Source organism: Rhinoderma darwinii, chromosome 3, assembly GCF_050947455.1.
Source record: "Rhinoderma darwinii isolate aRhiDar2 chromosome 3, aRhiDar2.hap1, whole genome shotgun sequence".
Lineage (NCBI taxonomy): Eukaryota > Metazoa > Chordata > Amphibia > Anura > Rhinodermatidae > Rhinoderma > Rhinoderma darwinii.
In genome coordinates, this window is record NC_134689.1 from 265,840,170 (window position 1) to 265,854,696 (window position 14,527).

At 43.9% G+C, this 14,527-nt stretch overlaps 1 protein-coding gene across 2 annotated transcripts in view; it reads left to right on the forward strand.

The window, feature by feature from the left end:
- The first annotated feature begins 1,801 nt into the window (after nucleotides 1–1,801).
- BNIP2 (BCL2 interacting protein 2) overlaps nucleotides 1,802–14,527 on the forward strand; it is a 64,383-nt gene continuing 51,657 nt past the window's right edge. For both annotated transcript variants that reach the window (XM_075857871.1, XM_075857872.1), the window contains exon 1: nucleotides 1,802–1,991. In XM_075857871.1, coding sequence (XP_075713986.1) covers nucleotides 1,930–1,991 — 62 coding nt within the window. In that variant the 5' untranslated portion in view covers nucleotides 1,802–1,929. The remainder of the gene's footprint in view (nucleotides 1,992–14,527) is intronic.

Below are 14,527 nucleotides of genomic sequence, written 5' to 3' on the forward strand. Positions count from 1 at the left end.
TATATTACACAGCACCCCCATACATACATAACACATATATTACACAGCACCCCCATACATACATAACACATATATTACACAGCACCCCCATACATACATAACACATATATTACACAGCACCCCATACATACATAACACATATATTACACAGCACCCCCGTACATACATAACACATATATTACACAGCACCCCCATACATACATAACACATATTACACAGCACCCCCATACATACATAACACATATATTACACAGCACCCCCGTACATACATAACACATATATTACACAGCACCCCCGTACATACATAACACATATATTACACAGCACCCCCGTACATACATAACACATATATTACACAGCACCCCCATACATACATAACACATATATTACACAGCACCCCCATACATACATAACACATATATTACACAGCACCCCCATACATACATAACACATATATTACACAGCACCCCCGTACATGCATAACACATATATTACACAGCACCCCCATACATACATAACACATATATTACACAGCACCCCACGTACATTGCACAGCACCCCCATACATACATAACACATATATTACACAGCACCCCCATACATACATAACACATATATTACACAGCACCCCCATACATACATACCACATATATTACACAGCACCCCCATACATACATAACACATATATTACACAGCACCCCCATACATACATAACACATATATTACACAGCACCCCCATACATACATAACACATATATTACACAGCACCCCCATACATACATAACACATATATTACACAGCACCCCATACATACATAACACATATATTACACAGCACCCCCATACATACATAACACATATATTACACAGCACCCCCATACATACATAACACATATATTACACAGCACCCCCATACATACATAACACATATATTACACAGCACCCCATACATACATAACACATATATTACACAGCACCCCCGTACATACATAACACATATATTACACAGCACCCCCATACATACATAACACATATTACACAGCACCCCCATACATACATAACACATATATTACACAGCACCCCCGTACATACATAACACATATATTACACAGCACCCCCGTACATACATAACACATATATTACACAGCACCCCCATACATACATAACACATATATTACACAGCACCCCCATACATACATAACACATATATTACACAGCACCCCCATACATACATAACACATATATTACACAGCACCCCCATACATACATAACACATATATTACACAGCACCCCCATACATACATAACACATATATTACACAGCACCCCCATACATACATAACACATATATTACACAGCACCCCCATACATACATAACACATATATTACACAGCACCCCCATACATACATAACACATATATTACACAGCACCCCACGTACATTGCACAGCACCCCCATACATACATAACACATATATTACACAGCACCCCCATACATACATAACACATATATTACACAGCACCCCCATACATACATACATACATACATACATAACACATATATTACACAGCACCCCCATACATACATACATAACACATATATTACACAGCACCCCCATACATACATAACACATATATTACACAGCACCCCCATATATACATAACACATATATTACACAGCACCCCCATACGCCACACTGCATCCTCATACACATCTTAGCCCCAGCTTCTCACAATGACTGAACTTTCTACAATGAGCGGTCACATGGTACACTGACATCACGGTCATGTGGCCGTGACGTCATTAAGGTCCTTGTAGAGGATAGGAACTACCGCCAGCCTCCGGGAGGCCGTGTATAGAGAGGGATCCGTGAGGGAGCCGTCCGGGCCACTCCTTGTAGTGGTGTGTGCTGGGGCCCGCTACCTGATGACATGATTCATGGGGACGGACCTGCAGACATGTCTGCTGAGGAGCCAGACGTACGGGATGCCGAGTGAGTGCTGCAGTGAGCCTGACAGGAGCCCGGGTGCGGGCGGCTGCTTGTGTCCGCTTAGTCGCGATTATTATATGATAACTATAGCGCTGTGTTATTAGTGTTTATTAACCCCCCATTAGCCACAGCCTAGAATGATATCCAGTGGTCACCAGCTCGTGACTGTTACTGTCCACACATTACAATCTTTTTCTAGGACTGTTCCCACCATAAGGCGCTGGTCTCCTATGTATACAAGGGGGAAAAAAGGTATACAGACATACTGTGACATTCCCATACATGTCTGCGCTAAAAGAGCAATGGCACATAAAGCCAAACCCCTGGCATACTTTAGGGAAGGTAACAAAAAACTTCAAAAAGACATGAATAATTTAGCTGAATATGTATTAGATTACAGCGGTGTTGTGGATGTGATGACCTGGTGCAGACGCCATCATTCTCATACAGTGCGCACAGTTCAGTGGTGCCATTTATAAGTTACAGTAAAGCGGTCTGTCGTGAAAATCGGGTGTCCTGTTTAAGTGCGGGGGCTATTATATCAAACGGCATGAAAAAATATAGTGCAGTTTGGATAATAGCTCAGAAAAAAAGAAAATAGCTGACCACTTCCCCTTTTAAAAAATCCGGATCTGAATTTGTGCTTTTTACCTAAGGCTGTGTTCACATCTGTATCAGAGGCTTTGTTCGGAGATTCCGTTGCAGAATCTGTAGTTTTTGATCGGAAAAATAGCGCTGCATTTTGTATTTCCTGTCAAAATGACATCTTGGTGGAACCCGACGGACCCCGATTGTAAGGGTATGTTCTCACGGCAGCGTCCGTAACGGCTGAAATTACGGGGCTGTTTTCAGGAGAAAACAGCCCCGTCATTTCAGCCGTAACGGCATGTGCAGGCGCTTGAACGCCGCGTCCGTTACGGACGTAACGAGCTGGTTTTCCATGTAGTCCATGGAAAATGGCTCCATTTACGTCTGAAGAAGTGACGTGACACTTCTTTGGCGCGGGCATCTATTTATGCGCCGTCTTTTGACAGCGACGCGTAAATATATGCCTCGTGTGAACAGACAAACGTCAGCCCATTGCTTTCAAGCCGTAATTTTGGACGTAATTCGGGTGTTAAAACGCCCGAATTATGTCCGTAAATAGGCCGCATGAACATACCCTAACGCAAATGTTAACAAAGTTTACGCTGTATGGGCCAAACCTAAAATGTGACCAGAGCCTTAATAACGGTCATAAAGCAGCCAGTGACAGGTTTACAGGGAAGCTGCGGGGCTGGCCGTCCTGTCATATCTTCAGATCACTCAGCTCTGTTAATGACAGCATGGTTGGTGATGTCACAGGGTGTGGTATACGGTGTTTGTTTTTGGTTTTTCCTGAAGCAATGTTTTTATAAGGAAACTTGTTCAGTTAGAATCTGCTGTGCCGGAGTTGGAGAATCCTCCGTTTCCCAGAAAAGTGCTCCAGTTACTATTACTATGTTCTGGCTCTTATTAAAACAAGTCTGTTTGCAATATAGTCTGATCAGGCCTTCTGTAAAAACCCTGCAGTTGTAGGAAGCATAATCTGTCTTCTAGGCTTCCATACCCACTGGAATCCTCAGTCTGGGCAGCACAGTGGGTACAGGTGCCTAGGAGGTCGACCCACACATTCTGCCTTATTGTTCCTGCACTGGTTATTACAGAAAAGAGGCACCGACTTGTAATGGGGTATTCTGCAAACAGACTTGTGTTGGTAAGCGCCGAACTCTGATAATATGGCCATACAATCTGGAATCTGAGAAGAGGAGAATTGATAGTAGAATATTTTATGCTATTGCTTTATTTGGGTATGTCTTAGGCTGGGTTCACACGAGCATGTTCGGTCTATAAAGGACGGAATGTATTTCGGCCGCAAGTCCTGGACCGAACACACTGCAGGGAGCTGGACTCCTAGCATCATAGTTATGTACGACGCTAGGAGTCCCTGCCTCTCCGTGGAACTACTGTCCTGTACTGAAAACATGATTACAGTACGGGACAGTTGTCCTGCAGCGAGGCAGGGACTCCTAGCATCGTACATAACTATGATGCTAGGAGCCCGGCTCCCTGCAGTGTGTTCGGTCCTGGACTTGCGGCCAAAATACGTTCCGTCCTTTACAGACCGAACATGCTCGTGTGAACCCAGCCTAAGTTTTCTAAGCTTAGAAGTAATATGAATCTACTTTTCTATGGCCTGTGCGGTCCCATTAAGAGTGGGATGTCTCCCGAAAACAAACCTGTACGTTTTGTCCTTCCCACAAGATGCACTGCAGTTGGGCTGAGCAGTTTATATGTCCTGCATACTCCTCCTGCAGCCCATGGTCACAATGGGTTAGTGTTGCCCTGGAATATAGAATATTTGACTTTGTGGTCAGACTTGTTCCTTCTGTATCGTAGGCTGAAATCTCCAAACCTCCACCCTAAGCAAACCCATAGGGACCGCTGGCGCCAACATACAGACCAATATTTGGTGTCCTACTGCAAGACATTCCTATCTGACAGTCAAGCAGGTCCCCAAAATATCATACCTTAGGAAACGTGTAACCCTTCTGGAGGTCATCTCTCTCATAGTGCTGTCATTATACTGCTGGACTGCCAAGAAATTACGTTGCAGAGCTCCTACACTTTCATTAGGGAGTGCTAACCTGTCATTTATCTTTCACCCAGCCTTGGCACACTACACATTACCAGTTATACTTAATTTGTCATCACTTATGCAAGTAGCGTAACTAGGCATGCTAGGGTATGTCCTGCGTAGATCTTTAGCAAGCTTATCAAATAATCACATGTGTAGTCAATGCTGGCACAGGGCTCATCTGAGGAAGAGGATAAAGGGGGATGTTGGCATCATGGCAAATGAAACTTTGGGGTATGTAGGGCATTTGGCTGGAATCTTTACAGTGCGGCAGAATGAAGACTTAGTGTTGACTTTTACACCTGATGCTAAACATTTTGATGGCATCTTCGAGGGCCATTCTGCACCTCTTTTTGACACCAGTAGTTGCACTCCTTACTGTTGTATGTAGTTCAGTTGCTGCTTCAGAGTTCTGAAGAGCTGTAGGCCCAGCACTCAATTAAACCCCTATAAAATGTCATAGCTTTTTAGGGTTCAGTGTTCTGTTATTGGGGCAGATTTACTATTGGTGTTGTGCCAGAGTTCTGGGCTAAGTTGCACAGTTTTTTTAGCGCAGCTAGTTTCAGACATATTTATCAATGAAATGTGCCAAAAAAAACATGTTTGCAACTGGTCTGTCAAAAGGTGAGGCTTTTTGGAAGAGGGGCGTGGCTTAATATGCACCATTGTTCAAAAATGTTGGCACTAAAAAAAGCCAACGTGGTATAAAGTTAGGCAGAAGTGTTGAATATGCATAGTCACGCATGTACAGGATAATCATAGAAACTAAGCACAATGGTGTTAAAGTCCAATTGGACAATTTGTCTATATACCCTACTGGGGAATATGGACGTCAGACATCGGGGGCCCCTCCACTTGGGAACTCCCTCTTTGAGCCAGAGCAGAGAGCTTCTATTAGCCTGTATTTATACGCCACAATCAAGACTTTCCCAAAAAAACACACAAATTGACCATTGTTGAGACCATTCATTAGATGTAATAGGGGCAGACGTATGGATGACGTATTGAATCTTAAACCCTACGTTTGCATACGGAAAACATATACTTTTTTTAACTTTAAAAACGTATACGTCGTCGTATACCACAAACGTGTGCAAAAATGAGATGTGAACTTAGCCTAACATTTCCTGGCCAGGGGAGTAAAGTCAACACATAATACAATTATATTTAGAACCAAGTGTACTCCATCACAGAATCCCCCCATAACATTAACCCCTTCCTTACATTTGACAGTTATATCATAGCCGGAAAGGGTAAGCATGGAGCGGTCTCACGGGCTGAGCCTGCTCCATACTCAGCGGGTGTCGACTGTATGTTACAGCGGACGCCCACTGCAAAATCTGGGATAGAAGAGATCTCCAATCCCGGCCATTTAACCACTTAGATGCTGCGGTATGTATGTAGTACACACTACTGGTCGAAAGTTTTAGAACACCTACATTTTTCCAGTTTTTATTGATATTTACACCGTTAAATGCCTCAAATCTACTTTAAAATGAAAGCATAAAAGAAATAAACAAGTTAAGATGAATAAAAATAATGGATTAAAGTGCAGCTAAACTTGGCATGTCAGAAGTTTTGATTGGTGGAGGTCCGAGCACTGAGACCCCCACCAATCGCTAAAACTAAGCAGCTATAGCACTTGTGTGAGCGCTCAGCAGCTTCGTTTCTGTTCGGCTTTTTCCGGAAATCTGATGTATCGGCGTACGGGCTCATAGACTTTCTGTTGAGTCCGTCCTCCGATACATTGATTTCCGTAAAAAGCCGAACAGAAAAGAAGCGGCTGAGCGCTCACACGAGTACTTCAGCTGCTTCGTTTTAGCGATTTATGGAGCTCGCAGTGCTCGGACCCCCACCAATCCAAACTTATGACATATCACTATGACATGTCAGAAGTTTGTTAAACGTTTAGTTACCCCTTAACTTTGTTTCAACAAATTAAATCTCAATTTTTGACTTTTCAAAGTAGCCACCTCTAGCTGATATAACAGCATTACACCATCGAGGCATTTTTTTCTACAATTGCAATCAGAAATTGTTCAGAAATTTCTTCCCAACATTGTTTCAGAAGTTCCCACAAATGTGCTGCACTATAAAGTTGCTTTGCTTTCACCCTTCTCCCCAGTTCATCCCAAACAAGCTTAATGGGGTTTAAGTCTGGAGACTGTGCAGGCCATTCCATTATTTGAAGCCTATCTGCTTCTTCTTGTCGTCTTTGGTAGTTCTGACATGATCTAGAACAGGGGTCTCAAACTCGGCCAGGTAGGTGGGCCACATATAGAAAAAATGGGAAGTTGACGGGCCGCATTACTTTCAAATTTGATACAATACAAAATTATCGTTAATCAATCAGTTATTTGAACTACTATAACAATACTACATTACTATAATAATAACACTACATTACTATAATAATACCGCTAGGTTTAAAATTTGTGAGATTTCTCCACATTCTTATTTCAACAATCCAGTTTTCCAGTTTGTGTCGCTAAATGCAGTCCGGCGGCTCATTCAGCAGCGTTGAGATTGAGCAGCCCCTTTTTAGATAGTGCCACCTCGGTGGATGCTGCCGCAGTGCCACCTCGGTGGGTGCTGCCGCAGTGCCACCTCGGTGGGTGATGCCAGGGGCTTGCCCAGAGCTAGAGTCCCAGAGCAGAGCCGCTTCTAGCACCCTGCCTGGGATTCCAGCTCTACTCCTGACATCACTGTCCATATATGGACAGAGATGTCAGGGGCAACCCCAGAGCTGGAGTCCTGGGCAGAGCGCTAGTAGGCTATTCCTGGGACTCCAGCTGTGCTCCTGACATCACTGGGTCTCCAGCTCTGGGGAAGCCCCTACATCATTGTCGATGTATAGACAGCGATGTCAGAGGCTGTCGCAGAGCCTACACTAGCGCTCTACTCGGGACTCCGGCTCTGGGGAAGACCCTGACACACTGTCTATACATGGACAGCGATGTCCGGGAATTCCACAGAGTCCCGGAGCAGAGCCGATACTAGCACTCTATACGGGTCTCCGTTCCGGGGAAGACCCTGACACACTGTCCATATATGGACAGCGATGTCAGGGAATTCCACAGAGTCTCGGAGCAGAGCCGATACTAGCGCTCTGCGCGGGACTCCGGCTCTGGGGAAGCCCCAGACATCGCTGTTCATATGTGGACATCGATGTCGGGGAATTCCAGAGTCTCGGAGCAGAGCCTATACTAGCAGCTCTGTGTCCTGCGGGTCGCAGATGACAGCCCCAGGGGTCGCATGCGGGCCACGTGCTTGAGACCCCTGATCTAGAAGTATGTTTTGGATCATTGTCCTGCTGTAATACGAACCCTATACCAAGTAGGCGTACACCAGAGGGTATTGCATGGCGCATCAAAATGCTGTGGTAGCCTTTTTTGTCCAGTGTGCCAGTAACACTGTGCAATTTGCCAACTCTGGATCGAGCAAAAGAGCCCCAGGCCATCACGCTTCCTCCTCCATGTTTGACAGTTGGAGTCACACATCCTTTCACATACTGGACGACGTAAAAAACCCTGACTGATGTACCAAAGATGTCAAATTTTGATTCCGCAATCCATAAGACCTTTCACTCTTCAGTAGTCCACTGGAGGTGCTGCTTGGCCCAGGCAATTTATTTATTATTATTTTGCAATCTTAGGCCTCATGCACACGACCGTATTTTTTCCCACCCGTAAATACTGGCGTAAATACGGGTCCGGTGTCACACGTATTCCACCCGTTTTGCACCAGTATTTACGAACCCGTGCTCGTAAATATGGGTCCGGTGTCACACGTATTCCACCCGTATTTACGAGCACGTTTTTGGCAGCAAAATAGCACTGCACTAATCGGCAGCCCCTTCTCTCTATCAGTGCAGGATAGAGAGAAGGGACAGCCTTTTCTGTAATAAAAGTTAAAGAAATTCATACTTACCCGGCCGTTGTCTTGGTGACGCGTCCCTCTCTTCACATCCAGCCCGACATCCCTGGATGACGCGGCAGTCCATGTGACCGCTGCAGCCTGTGATTGACCTGTGATTGGCTGCAGCGGTCACATGGCCTGAAACGTCATCCAGGACGTCGGGCCGGATGTCGAGAGGGACGCGTCACCAAGGCAACGGGCGGGAGACCGGACTGGAGGAAGCAGGAAGTTGCCGGTAAGTATGAACGTCTTTTATTTTTATTTTTTACAGGTTTATACTGATCGGTAGTCACTGTCCAGGGTGCTGAAAGAGTTACTGCCGATCAGTTAACTCTTTCAGCTCCCTGGACAGTGACTATTTACTGACGTCGCTTAGCAACGCTGCCGTAATGACGGGTGCACACATGTAGCCACCCGTTATTACGAGAGCTCCATAGACTTCTATGGACTGTCCGTGCCGTTATTACGGCCAGAAATAGGACATGTTCTATCTTTTTTAACGGAACGGGCACCTTCCCGTGAGAAAACGGGAAGGCACCCGTCGCCAATAGAAGTCTATGAGCCCGTTATTACGGGTCGTGATTACGACCCGTAATAACGGGAGTTTTTACGGTCGTGTGCATGAGGCCTTAGCAGTGGCTTTCTTACTGCTACTCGACCTGTCAAACTTGCAGATAGAAGTCTTCTCTTCACAGTTGAAATGGAAACTTGTTTATTCCTTGCTGCATTAAGCTGGGCTTGAGGATTTTGGGCTATGAGGTGCCGATCACACAAGCTGTTGACTCTCAAAAACTTGTATACAAAACTTGAGGACAGCATCAATGTGGCAAAAATATAATTGTGTTTATTAACACATCCCAAATATATCCAAAACAGCTACGTTTCGACTCCGCAGGAACCTTTCTCAAGCATGCTTGAGAAAGGCTCCTGCGGAGTCGAAACGTAGCTGTTTTGGTTATATTTGGGATGTGTTAATAAACACAATTATATTTTTGCAATACTGATGCTGTCAAGTTTTGTATACGAGTTATTTGTCTGGATGGGATTTCTGGACATGGAATTTTCATCTTCTTAAAATTGAAGTGAAAAGAATCTAATCAAGTTAGTCAGACCTCTTCCTGTCAGAGTTTTTACCAGTTTCCAAGTGCCTTTTGATGGTTTAGGAAACTGTACTGACTGCCAGCTTGGCTTTCTTGGCAATTTCTCTGTAGGACAGACCTACACTTCTAAGGCTATGTGCACACGTAGTGACCAAAAACGTCTGAAAATCCAGAGCTGTTTTCAAGGGAAAACAGACCCTGCTTTTCAGACGTTTTTTGACCAACTCGCATTTTTCGCTGCGTTTTTCGCGCCGTTTTCGCAGCGTTTTTTACGTCCGTTTTTGGAGCTGTTTTCATTGGAGTCTATGAGAAAACAGCTCCAAAAACGTCCAAAGAAGTGTCCTGCACTTCTTTTGACGAGGCTGTATTTTTAAGCGTCGTCGTTTGACAGCTGTCAAACGACGACGCGTAAATAACAGGTCGTCTGCACAGTACGTCGGCAAACCCATTCAAATGAATGGGCAGATGTTTGCCGACGTATTGTAGCCCTATTTTCAGATGTAAAACGAGGCATAATACGCCTCGTTTACGTCTGAAAATAGGTCGTGTGAACCCAGCCTTAGGGTATGTTCACACGCTGAGAGGCAGTTACGTGTGAAAAGACAGACTGTTAACAGCTGCCTCGTTTCACACGTAAAAGCTCCTCCTCGTAATTTACGAGGCATCTGAGACGCTCGTAAACCTTGAGCCGTGCTTCATTGATTTCAATGAAGAACGGCTCAAATTACGTGGCAAAGAAGTGCCCTGCACTTCTTTGCCGAGGCAGTATATTTACGCGTCGTCGTTTGACAGCTGTCAAACGACGACTCGTAAATAACAGGTCGTCTGCACAGTACGTCGGCAAACCCATTCAAATGAATGGGCAGATGTTTGCCGACGTATTGTAGCCATATTTTCAGACGTAAAACGAGGCATAATACGCCTCGTATACGTCTGAAATTTGGCCGTGTGAACATACCCTAAGTGTTATAGTTGTCTGTTTGTCTGTATTTTGTTAACTGCCCTTTCTTGCCATTATGTTAGCAATGTGCTTTGTCCTGAAGAGCAAAACTGTCCAAATCCTGCCCTAGAGGCTGTTTGTTGTAATGCAGTCTGTTCCAACACTGGTTATATACAATCAGAGGGTTTGAAAGTATTCTCCAAAAGTTGAGACACCGGTAGGAATAGTTTGCATTTAATTTGAAACCATAATTTGCTTTTCTGTGCTGCAGAGCAGCTGTCATTGATGTCTTCCCTGAAAAAAGCCCTTTGGTTAAAATAAAAAATTCAGACTATTGTTGTGTTTTGAGGTTAAAAATTCAAATAATTTTTATGTCTATAACTTATGTTATTTGCTGTGCTAGAACTGTGTTAGTGTAAAAAATAACTGGAGAAATTGAGGTGTTTGTAAAGGGAAGTGTCCCTTTTATTTTTTATATAATCTAAATATAATAAAAGAGTGAACTTTGCATGTCTGTACATTGAAAATATTTGCGAAAAAAAGTAATTGGGGGGAGCAAGGATAAGTGACAGAATGCATTATGGTGGTTTTTGTCTGTTAGTTTTTACGTGATGCGTGCACCAATAACCCAATTCGGATGGAGTTTTTAGAAAAACATAGGAGTCAACTTGAAGTAACATTTAGTTTTTATTTCATTGCAATCGGTTCACTCAATCAGAAGATATGCAAAGTTAATGTCTTCAAAAATTCATTTATGTTGCATTATTACAACAACAAACACATGGAAACGATTGCAACCAATCACATTTTTACTTTCATTTTGTATTGTCTTGGAAAAATAGACACCAGTTATGTGCAACTGCTCCAAATGTCATCTATACTGATTGATTGCAACCTCTCCCTTATATAACAATCAGATTGCTGCAAATTTTTAAAGCTGCCTCAGACAAATTACAGCTGTGATCTGATTGAAGAGGAACAACCGTCGTTTATGTCTGAACTTAGGGCTATGATTCGTGAAGAAGTGAGTCAGTCAGTAGCCTCCCGCGCCCCTCCTCAAGAAACTCCCTCACACTCCCGGGCAAAAAGACCACGGATTGAAGTGGATCAAAAATATTGTCCTCCATCTCAGGGGTCTGACTCTGAGCAGGAGTGTTATTACTTATCGGAGGGGGAGTTAGAAGGAGAGGAACTCTTGCCTTCAACTTCATCCACTCAAGAGAAAAAAAAATTCTTCTCTTCTGAGATGCCTGATACCTTAATCCAGGCAATACGGGAAACCATGGATATTCCCGAAGAAGACCAACCACATACCATCCAGGATTAGACGTTTGGGGGTCTAACGGAAAAGAAAACTAAGTTTTTTCCGGTGAACGGAAATCTCAAGAGGATGGTGACAACTGAATGGGAGGATTCGGAAAAGAGGCTCTTCATTTCAAGAGAGTTTAAAAACAGACTTCTTTTTGATCCAGAAGACACTAAATCTTGGGATGAGATCCCAAAAAGTAGATGTCCCAGTAGCCAGGGTTGCTAAAAAAAAACGCAATCTCATTTGAAGATTCCTCTCAGTTGAAGGACGCCATGGACCAAAAGGCAGACAGGCTACTGAAAAGAGGTTGGGAATCTTCCTCCGCTTTGATCTCTACTAATATCGTGGCCACATCAGTAGCAAGAGCAATGTTTATATGGTTAAACCAGCTGGAAACCCATTTGATGATGAAGACATCCCGACAAGATCTATTAGAATCTCTACCCTTACTAAAGATGGCAACCGGATTCTTGGTAGACGCTTCAGCGGAATCCATTAGATTTGCTGCCAGGAATGGGGCTCTCTCAAATGCTGCTAGAAGAGCATTATGGCTCAAAATGTGGTCAGAAGATACGAAGTCCAAGAACAAGTTATTTTCTATCCCATTTACAGGGTCTCTGATGTTCGGTCCTCTCCTGGATAACCTGCTGGAGAATGCAGCAGATAGGAAAAAGGGGTTTCCAGAAGAGAAACCTAGAAAACCCCCTCAGTTTGGGAGGTTTCGCCAACAGAGGGAACCAACCTTCCAGAACTACAGCGGGAAAGGCAAGTCCGGTCGCTGGAGTTAACCAAAGGAAGAAGGGGTCGAGGAGATCTCCTTAACCCCAATAACTCATTTCAACCCTCAAAGCAATGATGCCAAGAGTGTGGGGGGAAGACTCCTACAAATTTATCCTAAATGGACCGGAATAACCCAGAGCCCCTGGGTTCTAAAGATTATAGAAGAAGGGTACAAAATAGAATTTTCTTCCATTCCTCCAGAGAAATTTCTAATAACCCAGTACCAAGCAAAAGACCTTATTCAGATCCTTATCCGGGACGTCCAGAAACTACTCAAATTGAGAGCAATTACTCCAGTTCCCCCACAACGAAAAATTCAAATACCACTATTCAAAGATCTTCCCAGTCAAAAAAAAACAAACGTTTCCTACAGGACAATAATCAACCTGAAGGTCCTGAACAAGTGGGTGAAATATCGAAAATTCAAGATGGAGTCTATCAGATCGACTATTCCTCTAATAAGGGAAGAGGCATCAATATGTACGATCGATTTTAAAGGATGCGTATTATCACGTTCCTATCCACCCCGCTTACAAGAGATTCTTCAGTTTCGCGATTCAGAACGGTCCTTCCATTCTCCACTTCCAGTTTGTCTGCCTCCCTTTCGCCATTTCCTCCGCCCCCAGAATTTTTACAAAAATTATGGCAAAGATCATGGCATTCGTAAGAAGTCAGGGCATAGTAATTATCCCATAGCTAGACGACTTCTTGTTGACAACAGATACTCTGTCTATCTTACACAGTCATCGGTCACAGGTTTTTTCCCTACTACAGGAATTGGGATGGATAATCAACTTTCAAAAGTCAAGTCTTCCTCCCCATAAACAGGTGGTCTTAGGAGTGCTACTAGACTCCTCCCTTCAACATTCCTTCCTCCCAAGAGAGAAACAAATACTCCTACTGACAGAAGTAAGGAAACTTTGGGGGAAAGACGCCTGTTCCATAAGGGAAGGAATGCGGATGTTGGGAATGATGACATCTTGCATCCAATCTATTCCATGGAGTCAATTTCACTCCAGACCCTTATAGAATCTGATCCTGTCCCAATGGGATCGAAAACAGAACTCCTTGAATTCAAATCTCCGAGACCGTGAAATCATCCCTCCTTTGGTGGCTCTGCACAAACAACATAAACAAGGGGATCCCCTGGAGAACTTCTCCTTATGTAGTAATTACCACTGATGCCAGCAAACACGGCTGGGGGTCGGTAATCTAAGACAAGCACCTTCAAGGCACATGGCCTGTTCAAATGAAGATGATGTCCTCAAACTTCAGAGAACTAAAAGCCGTATGGGAGACACTTATAAGAGCTTCACCATTATAAAAGGGAAGCATATAAGAGTTTTATCAGACAACACAACAGCGGTGTCCTTTCTTCGCCATCAAGGGGGAACAAGACACACTCTTCTTCAGGCCCTCTCTACACAAATTTTCAGTTGGGCAGAAGAAAATGTCCTATGAGTCTCTGCAGTCCACCGGCAGATTTCCTGAGTCGGGAAAAAGTAAATCCTGGAGAATGGTCCCTAAACAGGGAAGTCTTTCTGTCCTTAACCCGAAGATGGGGTTATCCACAAATAGACCTGTTTGCCACAAGAAAAAACTCCCAAGTAGAGACATTCTTCTCCCTAAACCTCAAAGACAACCCATGGGGAGTAGATGCGTTGTCCCAACCCTGGGACATGGATCTGGCCTATGCCTTTCCTCTGTTTCCTCTAATACCAATGGTATTAAGAAAAATCCAGGAAGATTTGTCAAAGCTCATCATTATTCTTCCCTATTGGCCAAAAAGAAGCTGGTTTCCAATCGTAAAATACCTAGCGTTGGAAGACCCTATCA